This window comes from Jaculus jaculus, chromosome 8 (genome assembly GCF_020740685.1).
Source record: "Jaculus jaculus isolate mJacJac1 chromosome 8, mJacJac1.mat.Y.cur, whole genome shotgun sequence".
NCBI classification, from domain to species: domain Eukaryota; kingdom Metazoa; phylum Chordata; class Mammalia; order Rodentia; family Dipodidae; genus Jaculus; species Jaculus jaculus.
In genome coordinates this window covers 141,412,333-141,438,216 of record NC_059109.1, presented here as the reverse complement: position 1 = coordinate 141,438,216, position 25,884 = coordinate 141,412,333, and the positions used below count along the sequence as shown (strand labels likewise).

Genomic DNA, 25,884 nt, shown 5'->3' with positions numbered 1-25,884 from the left:
AGGGCAGAAATTAGTTAAGGTAGGTTAAAGAAGAGCCCAATCCTGGTAGGCATAGTTCTCTGCCAGTCTAGAGCAGGCTGAAGTCAGCAGACATGGAGCACCCAGCCTGCAGGGCCAGCCTATGACCCAATCTTTCTGCACCAGCCAAGGTGCTTTGGCTGTCATGTTGCCTGTAGCCTTCACTCCCGGAAGTCCTGTACTAGATGTGTGGTGAGGGTGTATCTTGCCATAGCTGCCCACGACCCTGTGGGGGAATTTCCTTCTGCTCTGGGAAGTCAGCACCTTGGGCTCAGCAGCTTCTCTGTGAGGGCCAGGAAAGAAATACTGGTCTTTTTCCTTTTCTTGGGGAAAATGCTGCCTCATGGCAGCTCTGATGTTCTAGGTAGTGCTGAGGCTGCAGACCTCACCTCACCTCACCTGTGTTCATGCTGGATAAGTTCATGGGAAGTCTGCACAGGGAAGCACAGGTAAGGGCTCTGCCTGGCCCTCCTAGTCCCATCCATCACAGAAGTGAGGAAGGACAAGCCTTCCCTTTGGGTGCTAACTGTCCCTAGGTGGCTGCACCTTTCTGTTTTGTGCTTCGTGAACAAGGAACTTGGCAGAAAAACACACAGAGAGCCGTGTTGTTTTGTCTTTTCTATTCTTTCTCTCTGATCTGGGGAGATGGTTCAGTGGTTAAAGTTGCTTGTTTGCAAAACCTGTTAACCCTGGGTTCAATTCGTCAGCACCCACATAAAACTGAATGCAAAGAGGCACATAAACCTGTGATCCACCCATGCCTACGATGGGAGGTGGAACCAGGAGAGTTTGAAACTCTCAAGCAGTGTGGCAGTTCTTTTTGCAGTGGCAAGAACCCCTGCTCAAAGAAGGTGGAAGATAGACATTTCAAAGTTGTCCTCTGACCTCCACACATGCGCAATACACACATACACAAATGTATACACAAATAAAGAATAAGGATCTGGGCATGGTGGCCTGCTTCTAATCTCAGCACTTGCAGACAGAGGTAGGAAAATATCCATGAGTTTGAGGCTAACCTGGTAAGTTCCAGGTCAGCTTGGGTTAGAGTAAGACCCTATCTTGAAGAAACAAACAAACGGACAAAAAAAAAAAAAAAAAAAAAAAGCATAAGAGACTATGGAATTTGTTCAGCACCCCCAGCTAAGACCACACAATGAGTCTATTACCAACAGATGCCCTAAAGTGTCTTTTCCTTCCGTCAGGACTTAAGAGTTTTGAGTAGGTTTTCTGAGGAAGGCATGAAGGTCAAGCCCTCTTTTCTGCTCATGGCTCAGGAGGCTTAGGTCCTATGGAAAGCTTCTTTGTTCCTCTGATTATACTAAAGAGGTTCAGGTTCTTGGGACCCACCATCATAAAAGTATGTATCAGGCCTCACAATGCCAGTGCCTGAAACAAGGACAGCAAACTACTGTGGATGGGTTCAGGTGGGTGGTCTACCAAGGGCTTTGATGCTTGCCCTCAGAAGGGGCTGTGCCTGCACTTTGATGGGGGCACAGCCCAGGCTGGCCTCAAAGTCTGAACCCTCTAGCCCCAGCCTCCTGAGTGCTAGTATGTACCACTACACCTGGTGAGATTTTTCTTCCTCTCTTTCCCTTCTCTTTCATTTTTAAAATTTTTTTTTAATTTATTTGAGAGCAAGAGAGAGAGAGAGAGAGAGAGAGAGAGAGAGAGAGAGAGAGAGAGAGAGAGAATGGGTGCTCCAGGGCTTCCAGCCACTGCAAACGAACTCCAGACACATATGCTCCCTTGTGCATCTGGCTAATGTGGGTCCTGGGGAATCAAGCCTCGAACTGGGGTCCTTAGGCTTCACAGGCGAGCGCTTAACCACTAAGCCATCTCTCCAGCCCTCTCTTTCCCTTTCTTTCTTCCTCCTCCTCCCCCTTCTTTTTTTGGTTTTTCGAGGTAGGGGGTCAGGCTGACTTGGAATTCACTATGTAGTCTCAGGGTGACCTTGAACTCACAGCAGTCCTCCTACCTTTGCCTTACAACTGCTGGGATTAAAAGTGTGCACAACCATGCCTGGCTGAGTTTTTAGTTTTTGCAGTGTCCATAGAGTCTGTCCTGCCCAGTGCTTGGAGAGCCTAGCTGGAACTGCTTCCAGTGCATGTGTGTGTGCTTTCTTTCTTTTTAAATTATTTTAAGCCAGGTGTGGTGCATACAGTGAGTTCAAGGCCACCCTGAGACTACATAGCGGATTCCAGGTTAGCCTGGACTAAAGCAAGACCCTACCTCCTTGAAAAACAAAAAACAAAACCAAAAAGCCAGGTCCTCTAGCCACTGCAAATGAACTCCAGATGCTTGCACCACCATGTGCATCTGGCTGCATGGGTTCTGGGGAATCAAACCTGGGTCCTTTTTTTCCTCTTTTTTTTTTTTTTTTTTTAATTTGAGAGCGACAGACACAGAGAGAAAGACAGATAGAGGGAGAGAGAGAGAATGGGCGCGCCAGGGCTTCCAGCCTCTGCAAACGAACTCCAGACGCGTGCGCCCCCTTGTACATCTGGCTAACGTGGGACCTGGGAACCGAGCCTCGAACCGGGGTCCTTAGGCTTCACAGGCAAGCGCTTAACTGCTAAGCCATCTCTCTAGCCCTCAAACCTGGGTCCTTAGGCTTCGCAGGCAAGCACCTTAACTGCTAAGCCATCTCTCCAGCCCTGCTTCCAGTGCTTTCTATAAGCTCTGCTGCAGGAGTGGTGGTCCAAAGTGGTCAGGAAGAAGGGTGGTCCCCACCCTCCTTTGCTGTGGTCTTCTGAGCTGCCTCTGTAGACTCTAGTGGGTCCAGGTCATACTGTTTGGGACCCCCCACTTCAACTCATAATTCCTACCAGACTCCATCCTGCCCCTGCCTGGACCCTGCCCCTACTGTACTATACTTGTTTATCATAGGTTAGGGCCATGGAAGAGTAGCTGGTTGGCTGCTGTTGGAGTACAAGGTCCACTCTGAGGCGTGGGCAGTCCCCTACCACTACCTGTGTCTGTGGATTTTGGAAAGAGAGGACTCAGTAACAACAGGAAACCAGGGATGAAAGAGGATTTGTCTGTGTGAGGTCCTTGCATCCACTGTCATATGTGGTTTGTTCACTGATCATTCCAGGTATATCACAAGGTCAGGTTGTTGTGGACACCAGAGAATGGCATAGGGGCCCAGGCTGTGTCTTGAGCACCAGAACACTTCTTTTTTTTTTATCAGCAGCATCTGCTCAGAGATGGTTTCTCTTGCTTCCTGAGATCCTGTCCCTGCTCCATGAGGACAGTGCAGATGTGTGTCTAGTAAGGAGTGTAGAGAGGCTCTGAGTTATACTCTTATGCTTCCCCATAGTTTGAAAAGTGTTGATAAGAACTTAGAGAAGAAAATAGAGGACTCGCCACTTGATTTAGAGTGCCAGTGAGTATCAAGTGGCTGCTGACTTCCCACTAAATCTGGCTTGTGTCCTAATGGCCAGGAGCTGAGGTACCCTGGATCTGCTTTCCTAGCCCAGCATTTAGGTGTGTGGAATGGAGGTGTGAAACTGATTTGGTCGTTTGAATTGTGAACGTATGTCCCCCATAGCTCAGGGATTTATTTATTTTGGCTTTTCGAGGCAGGGTCTCACTCGACCCAGATTGACCTGGAATTAACTACGTGGTTTCAGGGTGGCCTCGAACTCATGGCAATCCTCCTACCTCTGCCTCCTGATGCTGGGATTAAAGGCATGTGCCACTATGCCCAGCTGGGATTTTTTTTTTTTTTAAATTAAGATTGAATTTTGGAGACTGCAGACCTTGGCTGAAGCTGCATTGTTTTAGACCCTGTCTCTGTGATTGCAAGACCTCCCTCCTCTGCATCTGTGACTCGATTTTCCCTTTTTTTAATATTTTATTTTTATTTATTTGAGAGAGAGCAAATGAGGCGGGGGGGGGGGATGGGCGTGCCAGGGCTTCCAGCCACTGCAAACAAACTCTAGACACATGTGTCACTTTTTGCATCTGGCTCATATGGGTCATGGGGAATTGAACCTGGGTCCTTTGGCTTTCCCTTCTTCTAAAAAAATGCTTATTTATTACAGAGAGAGGGAGAGAGAATGGGTGTGCCAAGGCCTCTAGCCACTGTAAATGAACTCCAGACGCATGTGCCATCTTGTGCACCTAACTTATGTGGGTACTGGGAAATTGAACCTACCTAAGTCCTTAGGCTTCGCAGACAAATGCCTTAACTGCTAACCCATCTCTCCAGCCCTTAATTTTCCCTTTTCGTTGGGACATCAGTCACATTGGGGTGAGAGGTCTTTAGCTTGGTTAAATCTACAAAAACCTTCCTCTCAAATAAGGTTGTGTTTACAGGTTCCTGGGGTTCTGACTTTAGCACACCTTTTGGGGCAACACAGTTGAAGCCACAGCAGCCACAGAACTGCTCTCAATCCTGGTATGACCAGGAGATCCTTGTCTCTGCTGCTTTTTCCCTGGGTCCTCCAGGCACTCTAGTAGCCTCACAACCTGAGAGGAAGGTTGTGCCAGTGCTTCTTGTCACTGCAAACTCTAAACACACGTGTCACTTTGCGTATGGCTTTACATGTGTACTGGGGAATTGAACCCCAGGCTTGCAAGCTTTGCAAGGAAGCAAGCAAGCGGGGCAAGAGCCAAAATGGAATGTTTGGACATGTTCTTCGGTAGGCAAAGTTTGAAGAAGGCAATGGGGTTTTGTTTACCCCAACATATGAATGAATCTGTGTGGCCTTGAAATGTGGTCCCACAAGCAAGATGCTTCTAGCTTTATCAGGTGGGGTGAAGCACTATAGGATAGGTTTGCAGTCTGCATGATGGGAGAGTAACTGGCACTCCAGGCTGGCTTCCTGGAGTGCAGGTCCTATCCTTGTTCCTATGCAGACACTGGGCTGCTCCACCCACAGCAACAGACGAGCTCATAGGGATTGCGATTGAGAGACCTTTCAACTCAAGTGTGGTATAAAGATGAAGGCCTGGAAGGCAGATCCCAGGATAGAATAGTCACCTTAATACCAATGGTAATAACTTTCTGATTCCACAAAGCAAAATTTTCCATACCATTTTCCCCAATGCCAAAGCAACAGAGCTGGGAGTTTCTGTTGTATACCCCTAACCCCAGGTGGATTTGCCATGCAGAGGAAGGAGCCTGTCCTGGGCTGGTCCCTTTCTGTTCTTGGTCCTTCTTCACCCAAGTTAGAGTTAGGTGCAGAGCTCTCACCAGTGGCTGCCCATCACTGGGTCCTCTCATAGTGACATGTCCCTCTGGGTCCTCATCTTGAGGTTGGCAACACTTTTGATACATGTTGGCCACAGGGTTCCCTGTCTTCCCTTTCCATCTTGGGATGTCCCCAGTCACTGGAATGTTCAGCCTGGTTCTCTCCCTTCCTACTTCTCTCTTGCCAGACATCCCTGCTCAGAGTAGAGCTCTTGGCTTTCTTAGGACTTCCAACCCATCTAGCACCAGCCTTAGGCAGCTCTTTTGTTCTCTTCATGTTTTGAGCCACCTGAGCTCTGTGGGGAAGTTCTTTTGCCAGAGCTTTGCAGAAGGGGTTGTTCTGAGCTAGACAGGCCAGGCAGACCATTTATCTGTCTGGACTATTGTAGGACAGAGGGTGCTTAGCATTTCTCCTTATGTGGATGCTCAATTTATATGTGGCTCAGGAAGGGCTCAGCTGGGACTGTCAGTCTTTTCTACTCTGTGGGAGTCCCAGGTCAGGATTTTGGATGGAAGAATTGCACAAGGCTGTAAAATCTCATGGTGGTGGCCCGTTGGTGATCTTCTGAGACTACCTACTACCCTCTGGAAGGGAGATATGATCCCTGCTTCACCTGTGACCTCTTTCCTTCCCTGCTGCCTGAACCCTTCTGTCTGTCTGGTTCTGGCTTTTGCTAGAGTCAGCCTAGCAAGTGGGATAGCCTTCTTCTTGGTCAAGCTTGGCTACCATGTTAGTGCCAGGTACCTGATTAGAACTGGAAGGTGCAGATGAGACTCTGGAACTCAGCTCCAACTCTGTTTTTTTTCGAGGTAGGGTCTCATTGTAGCCCAGGCTGACCTGGAATTCACTATGGAGTCTCAGGGTGGCCTTGAACTCATGGTAATCCTCCTACCTCTGCCTCCCAAGTGCTGGGATTAAAGGCATATGCCACCATACCCAGCCAGCTCCAACTCTTGAACCAAAGGGTCTTCAGTGGATCTAAGCCCTGAGGACTGAGGCAGGGCAGGGAAGAGTTGGAAAGGGGAACCCCATGTAGTATGGGTGGAGTCCACCTCACAAAGAGAAGGTGACATTAGGCAGGTTGGGGAGGCAGAGAGGTGGCCCAGGCACAAAAGCCAGGGGTTGGAGGAAAAGGAACTGAGAGAGGCCAACAGCAGGAGGAAAAGGGAAGGACCAGAAGGGGCTCATGGCAAGTGTGGGGTGGGGCATCAGGCAAAGGTTTACACTTCAGACCACACTTGGTATAGTATAGTAGCAGGATTCTTCAGTAAGCACTGAGCCTGTTTCTGTTCACCAGAGCAAATCTGAGTGAGGACTGTCTCATCATCTTACAATAATATCTGTTAATGCTGTTTGGTCTTTCTTTCTAGTCAGGACCTTTCTCCCCTCTTTCCTTCCTTCAGGATAGCCACAGATTCACCATACATCCCAGGCTGGTCTCTGACTTTCCATCCTCCTGCCTCAGCTTCCTGAATGTTGGGATTGTAAGTGTTCACCATCATACCCAGTGTTCATTTGATTTTTTTTTTTTTGGTGAAACTATGAACAATAATGTGATATGTATAGAATTCAGTTTGCAATGATGTCACATTGCTCAAATCTTTACCTTGAGTTGGTTTTGTTTTGTTTTATTTTCTGAGGTAGGATCTCACTCTGGCTCAGGCTGACCTGGAATTCACTGTGTAGTCCCAGGCTGGCCTCAAACTCATGGTGGTCCTTCCTCTGCCTCCTGTGTGCTGGTATTAAAGGCATGCACCACCATGCCTGATTCATCTTGAGTTTTAAAATTAATGAATTAATTTTTATTTATTTGTCTGAGAGTGAGTATGGGTGTGTCAGGGCCTTCTGCCACTGCAAATGAACTTCAGATGCATGCACCACTTTGTACATTATGTGGGTGCTGGGGAATTGAACTCAGGAAGTTACATGTAGTGGACAGGTACCTTTAACTGCTAAGCTATTTCTCTAGCCTGTAATATTTTGTTTGTTTATTTATTTATTTACAAACAGAATAAACAGGCACATCAGGGCCTCTTGCCACTGCAAACTATAGGTATATGTGCCATTTCAGGCATCTGGCTTTATGTAGGTACTGGGGAATTGAACCCTGGCCGTCAGACTTTGCAAGCAGGTGCATTTAACCACTGAGCCATCTCTCCTGCTCCACCTTGAGTTTTCTAGAAAAAAAAATAAACCATGAGTGTGTGGTGAGGACTGAGCTGGTAGTCCAGGGCTCCTGGGCTCCTGTGTGGAACATGCTGGCTAGGTTTGTTTGAGGGGGGAGTTTTAAGTGAGAGTGAGGGGGCAGCCCTTGATCTCCCTTGTGCTGAGTGGTAGGTGACTACTGTGCATGATACTCTTTAGGAGACAGGAGTGTCTTGTGGTTGGCCTCAAATGGAACTTTTATTTTTTTTGGTTTTTGAGGTAGGGTTTCACTCTAGCCCAGGCTGACTGAAACTGGCCTCGAACTCATGGTGATCCTCCTATCTCTGTCCCCCAAGTGCTGGGATTAAAGGTGTGCACCACCACACCAGACATGGAACTTTTAATTTAAAATATATATTTTTTATTTTATTTATTTATTTGACAAAGAGAATGAGGCAGAGAGAGAGAGGGACAGGGAGAGGGAGAATGGCTGCACCAGGGCCTCCACACACATGTGGCAACTGGCTTACATGGGTCCTGGAGAATTGAACCTGGGTCCTTTGACTTTGCAGGCAGGTACCTTAATTGCTAAGCCATCCTTCCAGCCCAGAACTTTTAATTTTAATTTTTTTTTTTATTTTTTGGTTTTTCATGGTAGGGCCTTGTTTTGGCCCAGGCTGACCTGGAATTCACTATGTAGTCCCAGGGTGGCCTTGAACTCATTACTATCCTTCTACTTCTGTCTCCCAAGTGCTGTGATTAAAGGTGTGCACCACCACACCCAGCTCAGAATTTTTTATTTTAATTAATTAATTAATTAATTTGCAAATAGAAAGATAGACAAAGACCATGGGCATACTAAGACCTCTTATCACTGCAAATGAACTCCAGACTTGTGCATCTGGCTTTACTTGGATACTGGGGAATCAAACCCAGGCCAACAAGCTTTGCAAACAAGTGCCTTTGACTGTTGACCCATCTTCCTAGCCCCCTCAAACTGAGTTCTTAGTCAATAGGACTTGATGTTGGTTTGATTAGTCTTTCTGTCTCTCCCTCTTCCCCGCCCCCCCCCCCCCCCGTCACTCTTTTTCTTTGTTTTTTGAGGTAGGGTTTCGCTGACTTAGAATTCATTATATAGTCTCAGGCTGGCCTTGAACTAACGGCAGTCCTCCTACATCTGTCTCCCCAGTGCTGGGTTTAAAGGTGAACACCGCCATGCCCAGATGCTGCTGCTTCTTTTTCTTCTTCCTTCTCCTCCTCCTCTTCTTCTTCCCCTCCTCCTCCTCCTTTTTTTTTTTTTTTTTTTTTGAGAGAAAGTCTCACTCTAGCCCAGGCTGGCCTGGAACTCACTCTGTAGCTACAGGCTGGCCTTGAGCTCATGCCATTCCTCCTAACTTAGCCTCCTAAATTCTGGGACTAAAGGCATGCATGGTGTATCAGTACCACGATGTCTGGCTTGGTCTTTATATGTTTATTATATTCCTTCTTTCCTCTCATCTTCTTTCTCTCTTTTTCTTTATTCTTTTTTTTTTTTTTTTTTTTTTTTTTTTTTGATTTTTGAGGTAGGGTCTCACTCTAGCCCAGGATAACCTGGAATTTACTATGTGGTTTCAGGGTGGCTTTGACCTCTTGGCAATCCTCCTACCTTTGCCTCCCGAGTGCCGAGATTAAAGCTATGCACCATCATGCCTGGCTTCTTTTTTTAAATTTTTTATTTTTTTTTAATTTTTATTTATTTATTTGAGACCAACAGACAGAGAGAGACAGAGAGAGAGAATGGTGGCACACGCCTTTAATCCCAGCACTTGGGTGGCAGAGGTAGAAGGATTGCCATGAATTCAAGACCACCCTGAAATTACATAGTTAATTCCAGGTCAGCCTGGGCCAGAGTGAGACCCTACCTTAAAAGAGAGAGAGAGAGAGAGAGAGAGAGAGAGAGGACACAAATAGAGAGGAAAGGTGTATAGCTCAGTGGTAGATATCTACAATGGGGCGGGGGGCGGTGCTGGGTTCTATCCTCCATATAGCTAAAACCCAAAACTTCCAATCAACTGAATCAAAGTGTAACATAGACACAGTAAACTGCACTTACATGCACTTTAATTTGATGCATTAATCTATACTATCACTCAGACATTTCCTCTATGTTATCCCCCCTTTAGCCCTGGGCATCTGCCCACCTGCCTTTTGTCCCCATGTTTCTGGAAGCACTTCATGTGGAAGGACCTGCCCTCCTGCAGTCCAGTTTCCTCATCCTAGCACACTCATGCTGCCCTCCCCCCATCAATCTTAAATAAATAAAATTAAAAAGGATGTTTGATTTAAAAAATAGTGTTGAAAATGGGAAAGTGTGGGGGTGGGGAGGGAGGGAATTACCATGGGATATATTTTATAATCATGGAAAATGTTAATAAAAATTTAAAAAAAAAATAGTGTTGAAACAGCCAGGCATGGTAGCGCATGCTTTTAATCTCAGCCCTCAGGAGGCCAAAGTAGGACGATCACTGTGAGTTCGAGACTAGCCTGAGACTACATAGTGAATTCTAGGTCAGCCTGGCCTAGAGTGAGACCCTACCACAAAACAAACCTGTGAAGCCTAAGGACCCTGGTTCGAGGCTCGGTTCCCCAGGTCCCACGTTAGCCAGATGCACAAGGGGGCGCACGCGTCTGGAGTTCGTTTGCAGAGGCTGGAAGCCCTGGCGTGCCCATTCTCTCTCTCTCCCTCTATCTGTCTTTCTCTCTATGTCTGTCGCTCTCAAATAAATAAATAAAAAATGAACAAAAAAAAATTTAAAAAAAAATTGTGAAAAGAAAAAAATATTTGTTGGTCTGGAGAGATGACTTAGTGGTTAAGGTTCTTGTCTGTGCAGCCTAAGGACCCCATATTTGACTCCCCAGATCCCACAAAGCCAGATGCACAAGGTAATGCATGTTTAAGGTTGCATGTGCGCAAAGGTAGCAAATGCATCAGGAGTTCGATTACAGTGACTGGTGCCCTGGTGTGCCAATTCTCTCTCTTGCTCTCTTATCATTTAACCCCCCCCCCAAAAAAAAAAAGGCAAGTCTTGGCTGGAGAGATGGCTTAGCAGGTAAGGCCTAAGAATTCTCGAACAGATCTCCAGGTCCCACCGTAAGCATGAGCCAGTTGTGTAGTGTCTGAAACACACAATGTTGCACATGTGCACAAGGAGGCGCACATGTCTGGAGTTCCTTTGTAGCAGCTGAAGGCCCAGGCACACCCATTTTCTCTCTCTCTCTGCTTCTTTCTCTCTCTCTCTCAAATAAAAAAGGGACCAGTCTGTTGGGCTTGCCTCAAAAAAAAAAAAAATTATCTTGAGAGAGAAAAAGAGAAAGAGGCAGATAGAGTATGGGCACGCCAGGGCCTCTAGACACTGCAAATGAACTCCAGACGCATGTGTTACCTTGTGCGTCTGGCCTTACATGGGTACTGGGGAATCAAACCTGGGTCCTTTGGCTTTGCCAGCAAGCACTTTAACCTCTAAGCTATCTCTCCTCCCCCTTGCTTCTACTTTGAGACAATTATTTACCTATTAGATAACATTTTGTATTCTTTTTATAATAGTTATTTTTTATTTTTTTTTCCAATCTTAAGATTTTTAAAAAATTTTTATTAACATTTTCCATGATTATAAAATATATCCCATGGTAATTCCCTCCCTCCCCACCCCCACACTTTCCCCTTTGAAATTCCATTCTCCATCATATTACCTCCCCATTACAATCATTGTAATTACATATATACAATATCAACCTATTAAGTATCCTCCTCCCTTCCTTTTGTATTCTTTTTAAAGTGTACTTATTTGGAAGGCATGCAAGCAAAGAGAGAGATAGAAGAGAGACAGAGAGAGAATGGGTGTGCCACAACCTCCAGCCACTGCAAATGAAGACTACATATGTGCACCACTTTGTGCATCTGGTTTTAAGTGGATACTGAAGAACTGAACCAGGGTCGTCAGGCTTTGTAGGCAAATGCCTTTATCACTGAGCTCTCTCTCCAGCCTCTCTCCTTTTTATTTTTTTTCGAGGTAGGGTCTCACTCTATCCCAGACAGGCTGACCTGGAACTTGCTCTGTAGTCCCAGGTTGGCCTTGAATTCACAGTGATCCTCCTACCTCTACCTCCCAAGTGCTAGAATTAAAGGTGTGTGCTGCCACGCCTGGTTCCCCTCCTTTTTTCAAGGTAGGGTCTCAGTCTATCCCAGGCTGACCTAGAACTTGCTTTGTAGTACCAGGTTGGCTTTGAACTCACAGTGAGTTCCTCCTACCTCTGCCTCCTGCCTCCATAAAGGTGTGCACCAAAAGCCTTTATCGAGGCCAGTTTAAGACTACACAGTGAATTCCAGGTCAGCCTGGGATAGACTGAGAACCTACCTTGAAAAAACAAAAATAAATAAATAAATAAATAAAAATAGCTAGGCATGGTGGCACATACCTTTAACCCAGCACTCAGGAGGCAGAGGTAGGAAGATTGCAATGAGTTTGAGGACACCCTGAGACTACATAGTTATTTCCAGGTCAGCCTTGGAAAAAATGAGAATCTACCTTGAAAAACCAATACATAAATAGGCAAAAATAAAATAGCGTGCACCACCATGCCAAGCTAGATGACTTTTTTTTTTTTTTTTTTTTGCTTTTTGGAGTGGGGTTTTGCTCTAGCCCAGGCTACCTGGAATGTACTGTAGTCTCAGGCTGGCCTCGAACTCATGGTGATCCTCCTACCTCTGCCTCCCAATGCTAGGATTAAAGGCATGAGCCACCATGTCCAGCTGGATGACATTTTAAAACAAAATTTTGTTATTATTATCATCATTATTTTTTGTTTTTTCAAGGTAGGTTCTCACTCTGGTCCAGGCTGACCTGGAATTAATTTATGTATTCTCAGGGTGGCTTCGAACCCTCGGCGATTCTCCTACCTCTGCCTCCCAAGTGCTGGGATTAAAGGCGTGTGCCACCACGCCTGGCTGTCATCATTATTTTGTGGTCCTGGATCTTGAACTCAGGGCCTTATACATGTGAGGCAAGCTACATTTTCAGCCCTTGAACAAAAAATTAAATATTTAAATTAACCTGGGGTGCAGAAGTAAAATCAGAAATTTAAAAAGTGAAATGAAGTAATTATGTTTAATTTTTTTTGAGGGTTGGAGAGAGGGTTTAGCAGTTAAGATATTTGCCTGCAAAGCCTAAGGACCCAGGTTATTACCCCAGTACCCACGTAAGCCAGATGCACAAAGTGGTGCATGCATCTGGAGTTTGTTTGCAGTGGCTAGAGGTCCTGGCATGCCCATTCTATTCTCTCTCTCTCTCAAATAAATAGATAAAATATTAAAAATGATCGAGGGGCTGGAGAAATGGCTTAGTGGTTGAGGTGCTTGTTGGCAAAGCTAAAGGACCCAGGTTCAGTTCCCCAGAACCCATGTAAAGCCAGAAGCACAGGGTGGTGTATGCATCTGGAATTTGTTTCCAGTGGCTGGAGGCCCTGGTGCAACCATTCTCTCTCCCTCTCTCTCTCTCTCTCTCTCTCTCTCTCTCTCTCTCTCTCATAAATAAATACATATACCAAATAATTTTTTTCAAAGAAGGGTTTCATTCTAGTCCAGGCTGACCTGGAATTCATTATGTAGTTTCAGGGTGGCCTCGAACTCATGGTGATCATCCCTGTCCCCTGAGTGCTGGGATTAAAGGTGTCCAACACTATGCCCAGCTCAAAATAATTTTTTAAAAAATTTGATTTTGGGCTGGAGAGATGACTTAGTGGTTAAGATACTGCCTGCAAAAGCCAGAAGACCCAAGTTTAGTTCCCCAGTATCCATGTAAAGCCAGATGCAAAAGGTGGCACATGCATCTGGAGTTTGTTTGCAGTGGCTAGAGGCCCTGGCATGACCATTCTATCTCTCTCTATCTGCCTCTTTCTCTCTTTCAAATAAATAAAAATAAGTAAAATATTAAGAAATTTTGGCCAGGTGTGGTGGCACATTCCATTAATCCCAGCACAGGGGAAGCTGAGGTAGGATAGCCATGAGTTTGAGGCCACTCTGAGACCACATAATGAATTCCAGATCAGCCTGGGCTATAGCAAGACACTACCTTGAAAAGCCAATTAAAAACAACAACAACAAAAGTTTGAGCCAGGCATGGTGGCACCTACCTTTAATCCCAGCACTCAGGAGGCAGAGTTAGGAGGATCGCTGTGAGTTCGAACCACTCTGAGACTACATAGTTAGTTCTAGGTCAGCCTGAGCTACAGTGATAAAACCCTATCTCAAATGAACAAACAAAAAAAAGGAGGGGGGGGGCCTGGAGAGATGGCTTAGTGGTTAAGGTGCTTGCTTGCAAAGCCAAAAGACCAAGTTCAGTTCCCCAGGACCCATGTAAGCCAGATGCACAAGGTGGCACATGCATCTGGAGTTTGTTTGCAGCAGCTGGAAGCCCTGGCAAGCCTATTCTCTCTCTCTCTTCTTTCTCTCTCAAGTAAAAGTGAAAATAAAATAAAATAAAGTAAAAAGTTTGGCTGTGCATGGTGGCACATGACTATAATTCCAACACTCCAGAAGCAGAGGGAGAAGCACAGCTGTGAGTGTGAGACCACCCTGAGACGACATAGTGAATTCCAGGTCAGCCTGTGCTAGAGTGAAACCCTGCCTTGGAAAACAAACAAAATTTTTTGATTTTTCTTCTTAAAAGGGTAGGCAAGCAGTTTGCATTCTTTTTTTCTTCGAGGTAGGGTCTCACTCTAGCCCAGGCTGACCTGGAATTCACTATGGAGTCTCAGGGTGGCCTCGAACTCATGGCGATCTTCCTACCTCTGCCTCTCGAGTGCTGGGATTAAAGGCATACGCCACGACGCCCGGCTTGCATTCTTTTTAAAAATATTTTTTTTTAAAAATTTTTATTTATTTATTTGAGAGCGACAGACAGAGAGAAAGAAAGATAGAGGGAGAGAGAGAATGGGCGCGCCAGGGCTTCCAGCCTCTGCAAACGAACTCCAGATGCGTGTACCCCCTTGTGCATCTGGCTAACGTGGGACCTGGGGAACCGAGCCTCGAACCGGGGTCCTTAGGCTTCATAGGCAAGCGCTTAACTGCTAAGCCATCTCTCCAGCCCAAAAATGTTTTTTTTTTTTATTTATTTGAGAAAGAGATAGATATAGAGAGAGAATGGTGTGCCAGGACCTCTAGCCACCTTGTGCATCTGGCTTTACATGGCTACTGGGAAGTCGAACCTGGGTCCTTTGGCTTTGTCAGCAAGTGCCTTAATCAGTAGGCCATCTCTCCAGACTCAACAATTCAATTTTTAAGAGGGATGTTCAGCTTTTTAAGTATCACTTAAAATACGAGTGAGATTTCTTTTTTCTGAATGTAACCTGGCTGTGGTACAATTGGAGCCCAACCAGCAGGGGGCTCCCTAAAGCCACAGGCATTCATCCCCTGCTTTGAGTGAGACTGTTATAGAACAGGCCTGTTGGATATGAGAGTTACAAGTCTAAATGACACCAGATTATTTTGTTTGTTGAAATAAGGGCTGTCTATATGGCTCAAGATAACTTTGAACTCAATCTTCCTGCACAGAGAGAGAGAGGGAGAGAGAGGGGAAAAAAAGAGGGAGGGAGGGAGAGATGGAGCAAGCAAGCTACAGAGAGAACGGGTGTGCTAGGTTCTCAGTCACTGCAAATGAACTCCAGATGCATATTCCAGTTTGTGCCTCTGGCTTTACATGGGTACTGGTGAATCAAACTTGGGTCCTTAGGTTTTGCAGGGAAGCATTTTAACTACTGAGACATCTCTCCAGCCTCTACATCAGTATCTTGAAGCAGTACAGCAAATTAAGTTGGTGCCTTGAAGGCTTCAAGTCTCATGGTTCTTGTGCATTTTAAGATGTGCTGTTTATTTGGCCTTTTTCCATGAAATTAATTATCACAAGAAGCTGGAGTGGGTAGTAAATGTCAATCTTTAGTAGGATAGCATTAAGATTGATGGCCCTGGGGCTGGAGAGATGCCTTATCTTGCCTGCAAAGCCCAAGGACCCAGGTTTGATTCTCTAGTGCCCATATAAGGCCAGATGTACAAAATGGCACATGCATTTGGAGTGTGGTTGGAGACCCTGGCCTGCCATTCTTTGTCTTTCCTTCTTTTTCCTCTCCTCTCCTTTCCTTTCCCTTCTATTCCCCTCCCTTCCCCTTCTCTTCTTCTCCTCTCTCTCTCCTTGCAAATAAATAAATTTTTTAAAAAGATTGATAGCTCTTTACCATCTGGTGCTAGATGAAGGAAGTTTTGGAGTGCACTCTTACTGACAAGATGGCCTTAGTGGTTAGAATATGAGGGCTTGCAAGTGATTGTATGAAGGTGACTTGTTACTCCTGTTTTTAGCATCTCCTGGCATCATGCTCTTGTAACTCAGAGAGAAGGAAGAGAGCCAAATTTGGGGATTTGGATGGGAATCCTCCTACCTCTGCCTCCTGAGTGCTGGGATTAAAGGCGTGTGCCCAGCTCATGTGCACTTTCACAGTGTGCCGGTACCTGTGGTCAGGTAGAGCATTTCATTCTCTTTGTGTAATGACTAAGTGATGTGACTTTAGCAGTTTGGTTCTGGAACATGGAGTCTGGTTGTTTTGGTAATCAGTGGTGTTTTATTTTGTTTGCTTGTTTTTTTAGGTAGGGTCTCGCTCTAGCCCAGGCTGACCTGTAATTCACTATGTAGTCTCAGGGTGGCCTTGAACTCATGGCGATCCTCTTACTAATACCTCCCAAGTGCTGGGATTAAAGGTGTGTGCCACCACGCTTGGCTTTCTCTCCCTCCCTCCCTCCCTCCCTCCCTCCCTCCCTCCCTCCCTCCCTCCCTCTCCTCCCTCTCTCTCCCCCCTCCCTCTCTCTCTCTCTCTCTCTTTATATATATATGGTGCTGGAGAAAGGGCTTAGTGGTTAAGGCACTTGCCTGCAAAGCCAAAGGACTCAGGTTTGATTCCCCAGGACCCACATAAGCCAGATGTACAAGGTGGCACTTGTTTCTGGAGCTTGTTTGCTGTTGCTGGAGGCCCTGGCATGCCCATTCTCTCCCTCTCTGCCTCTTTCCCTTTTTAATTTATTTATTTGAGAAAGAGAGATAGAGGCAGATAGAGAGAATGGACCTCCAGGGCCTCTAGCCACTGCAAACAAACTTGACTTGTACGCCACCTTGTGCATCTGGCTTATGGCTTATATGGGTCCTGGGGAATTGAACCTGGGTCCTTTGGCTTTGCAGGCAAGCACTTTAACTGCTAAGCCATCTCTCCAGCCCTGTTTTGTTTTTAGGTAAGGTCTCACTCTAGCTCAGGCTGATCAGGAATTCACTTTGTAGTCTCAGGGTGGCCTTGAACTCCTAAATGCTAAGATTAAAGGCATGTGCCACCATGCCTGGCCTGAAGCCTGTTTCTTAGGTAACTGTGTTCATAACTGAGTGTTTTTCTTGTTTAATTGTTATTTTGAGGTAGGATCTCACTGTAATCCAGGCTGACCTGGAACTCACTCTAGCCTAGTCTGGCCTCAAATTCACAGAAATCCTCTTACTTTAGCCTCTGCAGTGCTGGGATTAAAGGCATGTACCATCATACCCCAGCAGAACTGAAATATCTTGAGCTATGAATAAAACAGGTGTAAAGAATCTTCAGGGAGAGAAGAAGCATCATCAGTCCATACTTGCATAGTTTTCATGCTACCTGACAGCAGTGGGCAGCACACACCCCTGAGCCATTGTCTCTCTAGCTCTTGTTCTTTTCCTTTCACTGATTTGTTATTTGTGTCTCCATATTATTTCAAAGTCCTGTTTGAAAAGCCCCTCTGGTTCTGTATAGCAGAGGAGGTTGTCCATCCACAGGCCCATGTTTTCACTGGACAGAATCCCTTGCTGGGGCAGATAAAGGTTTCCACAGAGAAGGTGTGTGGAGCCTGGTTTGGAGTTGACACCACTCACCAGGTGCACACCACCTGATACTTCGTTTCTAGGACATAGCTGCTAACAAGCAACAGGAGGCAGATGACCAGTCGCCATGCATGATCCTGCCACAAATGCTGGCCTGACTTCCACGTGTCCTTTAAAAATAAATAAATTATATATATGGAGAAAGAGAATGGGTACACCAGAGCTCTAGGCACTACAAATGTACTTCAGATACATGTACCACTCTGTGCATCTGGCTTTATGTGGGTACTGGGGAACTGAACCCAGACTGGCAAGCTTTACAAGCAAGTGCCTTTAACCATTGGGCAATCTTCCTAGTCCCACAAATGTGATTTTTAAAAAGATTTTATTTTTATTTATTTATTAGAGACAGTGACAGAGAGAGAGAGAGAGAGAGAGAGAGAGAGAGAGAGAGCGCGCGCACGCGCGCTAGAGAAAGAGACAGAGGGAAAATGGGTACGCCAAGGCCTCTAGCCACTGCAAACAAACTCCGGATGTATGCGCTACTATGTTCATTTGGCTTACATGGACCTGGAGAATTGAACTGGGGTCCTTAGGCTTCATAGGCATGCACCTTAACTACTAAGCAATCTCTCCAGCCCACATATGTCCTTTTAATGCTGAGAAATTTTCAAATTTGAAACCTAAGTCACTACCTTCAAACCTCTCCCAGCTTGGGGAGACCTCCTGTCCTGCTCATCTCTACAACAGATAGACTTCTATAAAGATCATCATTTTTCAGCCCTTTTAGTTGCAACTAACTTTTTTTTGTGGTACTGAGAATTGAACCCAGAGCCTTGTACATGAAGAGCTCTACCAACTAAGCTATAGTCCTAGCAAAAAAAAAAAAAAAAAAAAAAAAAAAAAAATTTTCTTTTTTCCTTTTTTTATAACTTTTCTATTCTTTTTTGTTTTTCAAGGTAGGGTCTTGCTGTAGCCCAGACTGACCTAGAATTCATTATGTAGTCTCAGGCTGGACTCAAACCTACAGTGATCCTTCTACCTCTGTGCCTCCTTGTGCATCTGGCTATATGTGGGTACTGGAGAATTGAACTTGGGGTGCTAGGCTTTGCAGACAAATGCCTTAGCTGCTGAGCCATCTCTCCAGACTTTTTATGGCTTTTCTTACCACAAAACTATGACTACAAAGTTGATTTTAAGATTATTTTATTGGGGATTGGAGAGATGGCTCAGAAGTTAAAGGCAGTTACTTGCAGAGCCTGACAACCTGGGTTTAATTCCCCAGTACCCACATAAAGCCAGATGCACAAAGTGGTGCATTTATCTGGAATTAATTTTCAGTAACAGGAGGACCTGGTGTACCCATTCTCTCTCTCTCCTTGTGAATATAAATAAATAAAACATTTTAAAAAGATTACCTTAGAGCTGGGCGTGGTGGCGCATGCCTTTAATCCCAGCACTGGGGAGGCAGAGGTAGGAGGATTACCGGGAATTCAAGGTCACCCTGAGACTACATTAGTGAATTCCAGGTCAGCCTGGGCTAGAGTGAAAGCCTACCTTGAAAAAAAAAGAAAGAAAAAGAAAGAAAGAAAGAAAGAAAGAGAGAGAGAGAGAGAGAGAGAGAGAGAGAGAGAGAGAGAGAGAAAGAAAGAAAGAAAGAAAGAAAGAAAGAAAGAAAGAAAGAAAGAAAGAAAGAGAAAAGATTACTGTATTGGATAATAATTTATTTCAGAACTTACAATATATGTTGAAATTATTTTAGAAATGCAAACCATGGGTGGTAGTTATTTCTTCTAAAGAAAGTCACTTTGGGTCTGGAGAGATGGCTTAGCAGTTAAAGTGCTTGCATTCAAAGCCAAAGGACCCAGGTTCGATTCTCCAAGACCCACATAATCCAGATGCATAAGATGGAACATGCATCTGGAGTTCGTTTGCAGTGGCTGGAGGTCCTGGCATGCCTATTCTCTCTCTCAAATAAATAAAAATAAAAATAAGAAAGTCACTTTCCTTGTTCTCCATAATTGAATTTTTATTTTTTGTGGTTCTGGGGATTAAATGTAGAGCTTAGAACATGCTAGGCAAAGGCTCTACTACCAGCCTCTATCCTTACCTTTTTTTTGGTACCAGGGATCACATGCAGGGCCTTATACTTGCTAGGCGAGGGTTCTACCACCATACTGAATCCTCAGTCCTCTCTAATTTTTAAAGAAGTTCAATATCTCTCTCCCTCTTTCCTTCCATCCCCCCCTTTTCTTTCTGCCGAGTAGAACCCAGGGCTTCTCACATGCTAAACAACCACTATACCACTGAAACTTCTTACTCCAAAAAGAATAAAAAAAGAAAAATCAAGGCAGGTGTGATTGTGCACACCTTTAATCCCAGCAATTGGGAGGCAGAGGTAGAATGGTTATGAGTTTGAGGCCACCCTGAGACTACATAGTGAATTCCAGGTCAGCCTGGGCTAGAGTGAGACCCTACTTTGAAAAATCAAAAACAAAAACAAAACAACAAAAGACGGAAAGAATATGATGCACATCTGTGATCCCAGCCTACTGGAGGCTAAAGCTGGAAAACTGAGAGTCCAAGGCCAGCCTAGACTATATAACGAGATCTTTTTCCCCAAAATAAGGGCCAGGGTCTGGGGTAGATGGCTCAGTGGTTAAAGATATTTGCTTACAAAGCCTGCTGGTCCGGGTTTGACTCCTCAGTACCCAGGAAAGGCAAGATGCACAAAGTGGCACATGTGTCTGGAGTTTGTTTGCAATGGCAAGAGATCCTGATGTGCCCATGTTCTTTCTGTCTCTCAATAAAAAAAAAAAATATATATTTTTTTTAAAAAAGAACAAGGGCTAAGATGCAGCTTAGTGGTAGACACATGCCCTCTGTTTCAGTCCCTTGCAGTGTGTGTGTGTGTGTATGTATGTAGTGACCCAAGATTACCTCCAGCCCAGAGGGACTGACTGTGGTTCAGATGGTTTCTGTCCCTGCATTTCATACAGTGTGTGGCTTCCTTCTGTGAAATGTACTCTGTCATTGCATCTTGATTAGGGGAAATGGTTCCCTGGATGACTTTATCATTTTTAGGCAGTTTTAAGAGTAAAATCTGTCCCATAAGAATTCAAGTGTGGGCTTGCCTATGAAACCTAAGGACCCAGGTTCAATTCCTCAGGATCCACATAAGCCAGATACACAAGGTGGTGCATGTCTGAAGTTCATTTGCAATGGCTGGAGGTCCTGCATGCCCATTCCCTCTTTCTACCCTTTTCTCTTTCTCGCTGTCTTTCCAGTAAGTAAATAAATAAAATATTAAAACAAAAAAAAAAGAAAGAAAGAATTCAAGTGTCACTACCCACACTTGGGACGCTCAGGTTGGAGGATCATGTGAGTTTGAGGCTAGACTGTACTACAGAGTAAGTTCCAGGTCAGCCTGGGTTAGAGTGAGACGCTGCTTTAACAAGGGGTGGGGAGGGGCTGGAGAGATTGCTTAGTGGTTGTGGTGTTTGCCTGCAAAGTCAAAGGATCCATGTTGAATTCCCCAGGATCCACTTAAGCCTGAGGCCCTGGTGTGCCCCTTCCTTCCTTCCTTCCTTTCTCTCTCTCTCCCTCTCTCCCTCTCTCCCTCTCTCCCTCCCTCCCTCCCTCCCTCCCTCCCTCCCCCCTCCCCCCCTCCCTCCCTCCCTCCCTCCCCCCCTCCCCCCCTCTGTGTGTGTATATATATATATACACACACACACACATTATTTTTTTTCTTTAAGGCTAGGGGCAAGCACATGTTCTTGGGTGATTTTGCTTTCAGATTTCAGCCTCCAGAGAGCTGTGTGAGGCTTCAGGCTCCCTCTTGCATGTCACCCCATTTGCAGTCTCTGTGAGGACTAGAGTGGGACAAGAGGTGAGTGTGATCAAGCCAGGAGAATTGTCTTTAGTGAGAATCTAACCACTTCTGGAATGTTGCATGGGCTCTGACAGGCTCTCAGGAGCACAGCTGTGGTCAGGCCCAGCCCGTTCCTGGGCAGTGAGTGACCCAGATCAGAACATCCCGCTCTCTGCATTTGGTATGAATTTGGAGTTTTGGAAGTTTTCAAGGTCTAAGGCTATGGACTGCTGCTTTGGATTCTTCTTGCTCTGCAGTGTTTTGTTTTGTTTTGGTGGGGGAGGGGGGAGTTAGAAATTTCATTTGTAGTTTTTATTCATTTATTTTGAGGTAAGGTCATATAGTAGCCCAGGCTGACCTGTAATTCACTATGGAGTCTCAGCTCAGGGTGGCTTTGAATTTATAGTGATCCTCCTACCTCTGCCTCCCAAATGCTGGGATTAAAGATATGTGCCACCACTCCCGGCTCTATTTATACATTTTTTGGGGGGGGTGGGGTTTCAAGGTAGGGCTTTGCTGTAGTCCAGACTGACCTGGAATTTACTATGTAGTCTCAGGGTGGCCTTGAACTCATGGCAATGGCAATCCACCTACCTCTGTCTTCCAAGTGCTGGGATTAAAGGTGTACACCACCATGCCTGGCAATATCTATATATATATATTTTTTGATTTTGTGAGGTAGGGTCTCACTGTAGCCCTGGCTGACCTGGAATTCACTATGGAGTCTCAGGGTGACCTCAAACTCATGGCGATCCTCCTACCTCTGCCTCCCCAGTGCTGGGATTAAAGATGTGCACCACCACGCCCGGCTATTTATACATCTTTAAGGATGTTTCTTTAAGTATGAAGGATGAAGGCCATAGGCTGTGTTCTAGCTTTTCAGTTTGGGTGAGAAAGCTGTTGAGTAATTTTTTTAGTTTTGTTTTCTTTCTTTCTTTTTTCCTTTCTTCTTTCTTCCTTTTTCTTTCCAAGTACAGAGAGATAGAAGAGACAGAATGGGAGAGCCATGGCATCCAGCCACTGCAAGTGAACTCCAGATGCACACACCACTTAGTGCATCTGGCTTTACATGGGTACTAGGGATTTGAACCTGGCTTGTTAGGCTTTGCAGGCAAGTGCCTAAACCACTGAGCCATTCTCCAGTCCTGTTGAATAATTTTTATATTTCTGGGTGTGTTAGCTGCTGTACAAAGAATTCTGTTCAGAACCCCATGTCTATTATAAACCTGGAAACACTGCAGATTTCCTGCCTAAAGACAGGGCTGTGCCCACCCACTATTTACTGCTCCATGTTTTTGTTAGGGCCCAGAGCTTTCTGGGTACATCTGTGCTCTAGGTCATGTGAAAAACCCTGCTGTCAGCATTTGTCTCCACTTTGTCTGTACTTGCTTTGTCCAAGCTCAATGTTGGGGATCCCTGGGGTCCTCCCCCTACACACTGCTACATGTGTTATGGAGTACTAGCCCTTCACATGTACTCTGCTGCCATCCATATTGGCTGATTTCATATCACCTATATTTCATGTGTGGGTAACTCTTTCTTTCACCCCACAGAGACTGTAGAAGAGGTAACAGCAAGACTTCCAGATGAACAACCGAAAGGAAGATATGGAAATCACATCCCACTACCGGCACTTGCTTCGTGAGCTCAATGAGCAGAGGCAGCACGGTGTGCTGTGTGACGTGTGCATCGTAGTAGAGGGCAAAGTCTTCAAGGCACACAAAAACGTTCTGCTCGGGAGCAGCCGCTACTTTAAGACATTGTACTGCCAAGTGCAGAAGACATCCGACCAGGCAACAGTCACACACCTGGACATTGTCACGGCCCAGGGCTTCAAAGCCATCATTGACTTCATGTATTCTGCCCACCTGGCCCTCACCAGTAGGAATGTCATTGAGGTAATGTCGGCTGCGAGCTTCCTACAGATGACAGACATTGTACAGGCTTGCCATGACTTCATCAAGGCTGCCCTGGACATCAGCATCAAATCAGATGCCTCAGATGAGCTGTCAGAATTTGAACTTGGCACTCCAGCCAGCAGTAGCACAGAGGCCCTGATTTCAGCTGTGATGGCTGGAAGAAGCATTTCCCCATGGTTGGCAAGGAGAACAAGTCCTGCCAATTCTTCTGGAGACTCTGCCATTGCCAGCTGTCATGAAGGAGGGAGCAGCTATGGGAAGGAGGATCAGGAGCCCAAAGCGGATGGCCCTGATGACATTTCTTCACAGTCTCTATGGCCTGCAGATGTGGGCTATGGGTCTCTGCGCATTAAGGAAGAACAGATCTCGCCATCACATTACGGAGGAAGTGAGCTGCCTTCCGCCAAGGACAGTGCAATACAGAACTCTTTCTCAGAGCAGGGCACTGGGGATAGCTGGCAGCCCACAGGCCGGAGGAAGAATCGGAAAAACAAAGAGACAGTCCGACATATCACACAGCAGGTAGAAGAGGACAGCCAGGCCGGCTCCCCAGTGCCCTCATTCCTGCCCACATCGGGATGGCCATTTAGCAGCCGAGACCCAAGTAAGACCTTCCTTTGTGACAGGCTGGGTGCAGCCAGTCCAGGGCACTATGCCATTGGTCTCCTGGCTGTGAATGAAGTGGTATGTTTCTGGATTCACACTAGTAGATTCCTGTGGTCACCTCCGTTCATAGTAAACTGGTGTGACCTACATGTCTCAGAGACTAGCAGGAATCTGGAGCCTCAGCATGTCCATCTCATCAGTGTAGCACCAGCATGAAGAGGTTCTGGGTAGGGACCCTCTGATGTGAAGAGGTGCTGGGTAGGGACCCTTGGATGTGAAGAGGGTGAGCTGCAGAGCCAGGACAGTGGGAGACAGCTGGGAAAGCTCGTTGACCTTGAGTGGGGTGTGAGCTCACTGCCTTTGTTCAGGTATGGGGTCTTTCCTTAACACTGACTTGCCACCCGTCAGTCATCAAGTGACTGTCAACTTCTAAACTTCTTTTTGCTCCTCAGTTCCTCAGCTGTCTCCAGCTGTGATGTTATAGACAAGAGCCTTACAGTGAGAGATGAGTATGTCTCATTTGTTCGCTAGTGTGGGTTCCCATAGTTCAGACTAAAAGGGGGTTGTTTCCTCCTGATTACCAAACATCACTGCATAGTGTAAGTGCCTCCTCTATTCCTATGTGGAACCATTCTACTAATTTCCAGGGCTCCCAGGCTAACAGATAGTAAACAGAATGTTTACTGAATATCAGATGTTGTTCTTTTTGCTGAGCACTTATTAGTAATCATGGCTTACAGTGGGCCCTTCCTCAGTAGCAGGTTGGGATAGAATGGACCAAAAGCACAAGGCAAGATCTAGAGTCCTGAACCTTGATAATGTGACAAATGTTAAGGATGCTTATGTGCCAAGGTTGGGGTAAAACTGCCTGTTTCCTTGCCTAAAAAGTTTCTTGAGCAGAGTGAATAGGGTATCCTCTCTTCTTTTTGGCTGAGGTATCAAGGTTCCTCTGGAGCCCCACATCTCCATCACTGTAGCTTTCTTATTGTGGTAAAATATGCAAAAACTTTCTCATAATGGGCTGGTGAGATGGCTTAGTGGTTAAGTGCTTGCCTGTGAAGCTTAAGGACCCAGGTTCAAGGCTCAATTCCCCAGGACCCACGTTATCCAGATGCACAAGGGGGCCGCACTCATCTGGAGTTCGTTTGCAGTGGCTGGATTCCCTGGCACGTCCATTCTCTCTCTTTCTCTCTATCTGCCTCTTTCTCTGTCTGTCACTTTCAAATAAATAAATAAAGTTTAAAAAAAAAAAACTTTCTCAGCTGGACGTGGTGGCACACACCTTTAATCCCAGCACTTGGGAGGCAGAGGTAGGAGGATCACCATGAATTCAAGGCTACCCTGAGACTACATAGTGAATTCCAGGTCAGCCTGAACTAGAGTGAGACCCTACCTCGAAAAACAAACAAACAAACAAAAAACAAAAAAAAACTTTCTTATAGTGCAGGTCATGGTGGTGCACACCTTTAATCCCAGCACTCAGGAGAAAGAGTAGGAGGATTGCCATGAGTTCAAGGCCACACTAAGACTACATAGTGAATTTGCTACAACAAGACGCTACCTCAGACAAACAAAGAGACCCACAAAAACAACAAAATCTTCCTCATTGTAAATGTTTTTAAGTGCACAGTTCATTGACAGTAAACACATTCATATTGCTAACGTCACTATTGTCAATACTATCATCTCCAGAATGTTTTCATATTTCCCAACAGAAACTGTATCCATCAAACAGTGCCAAAGCAGGCTTGGGAAGCCTCTTCTGCTTTGACACTGATGCTGTGTTACTCATTCAAATTCTCATTGCCCTGTGTTGTTCCCAGTACTAAGCCTCCATAGTAGAGAGCCAGGCTGGTTTCACTTGGTGTTATGCCACTTCAGGCTGAGTAATTCTTTGAGGGGGTGTTCTGAGCATGGGAGAATGTTGAGCAGAGTCCCTGACCTTCATTCACAAGGTACCAGTGGCATTTGACCCTGTTATGACAACCCCAAATGTCTCTGGACAAAGATGCATGTTGTCCCAGGGAAGGCCCTCCCAGCCAGCTAAATCAGAAGAATGTGATATGTGATTTATTTTTTTAAATATTATTTATTTATTTGTGTGTGCCAGGGCCTCTAGCCACTGCAAACAAACTCTAGACACAAGTGCCACCTTGTGCATCTGGCTTACATGGGTACTGAGGAATCAAACCTGGATCCTTAGGTTTCAC

The 25,884-nt window shown here is 45.6% G+C and overlaps 1 protein-coding gene across 2 annotated transcripts in view; it reads left to right on the top strand.

Annotated features, from left to right (window-relative positions):
• The window catches only part of Zbtb46 (zinc finger and BTB domain containing 46), a 100,222-nt gene that overhangs the window by 20,361 nt on the left and 53,977 nt on the right, over positions 1-25,884 (top strand). For both annotated transcript variants that reach the window (XM_004669518.2, XM_045156351.1), the window contains one exon: positions 22,703-23,672. In XM_004669518.2, the coding sequence (XP_004669575.1) occupies positions 22,736-23,672 (937 nt within the window). In that variant the 5' untranslated portion in view covers positions 22,703-22,735. The remainder of the gene's footprint in view (positions 1-22,702; positions 23,673-25,884) is intronic.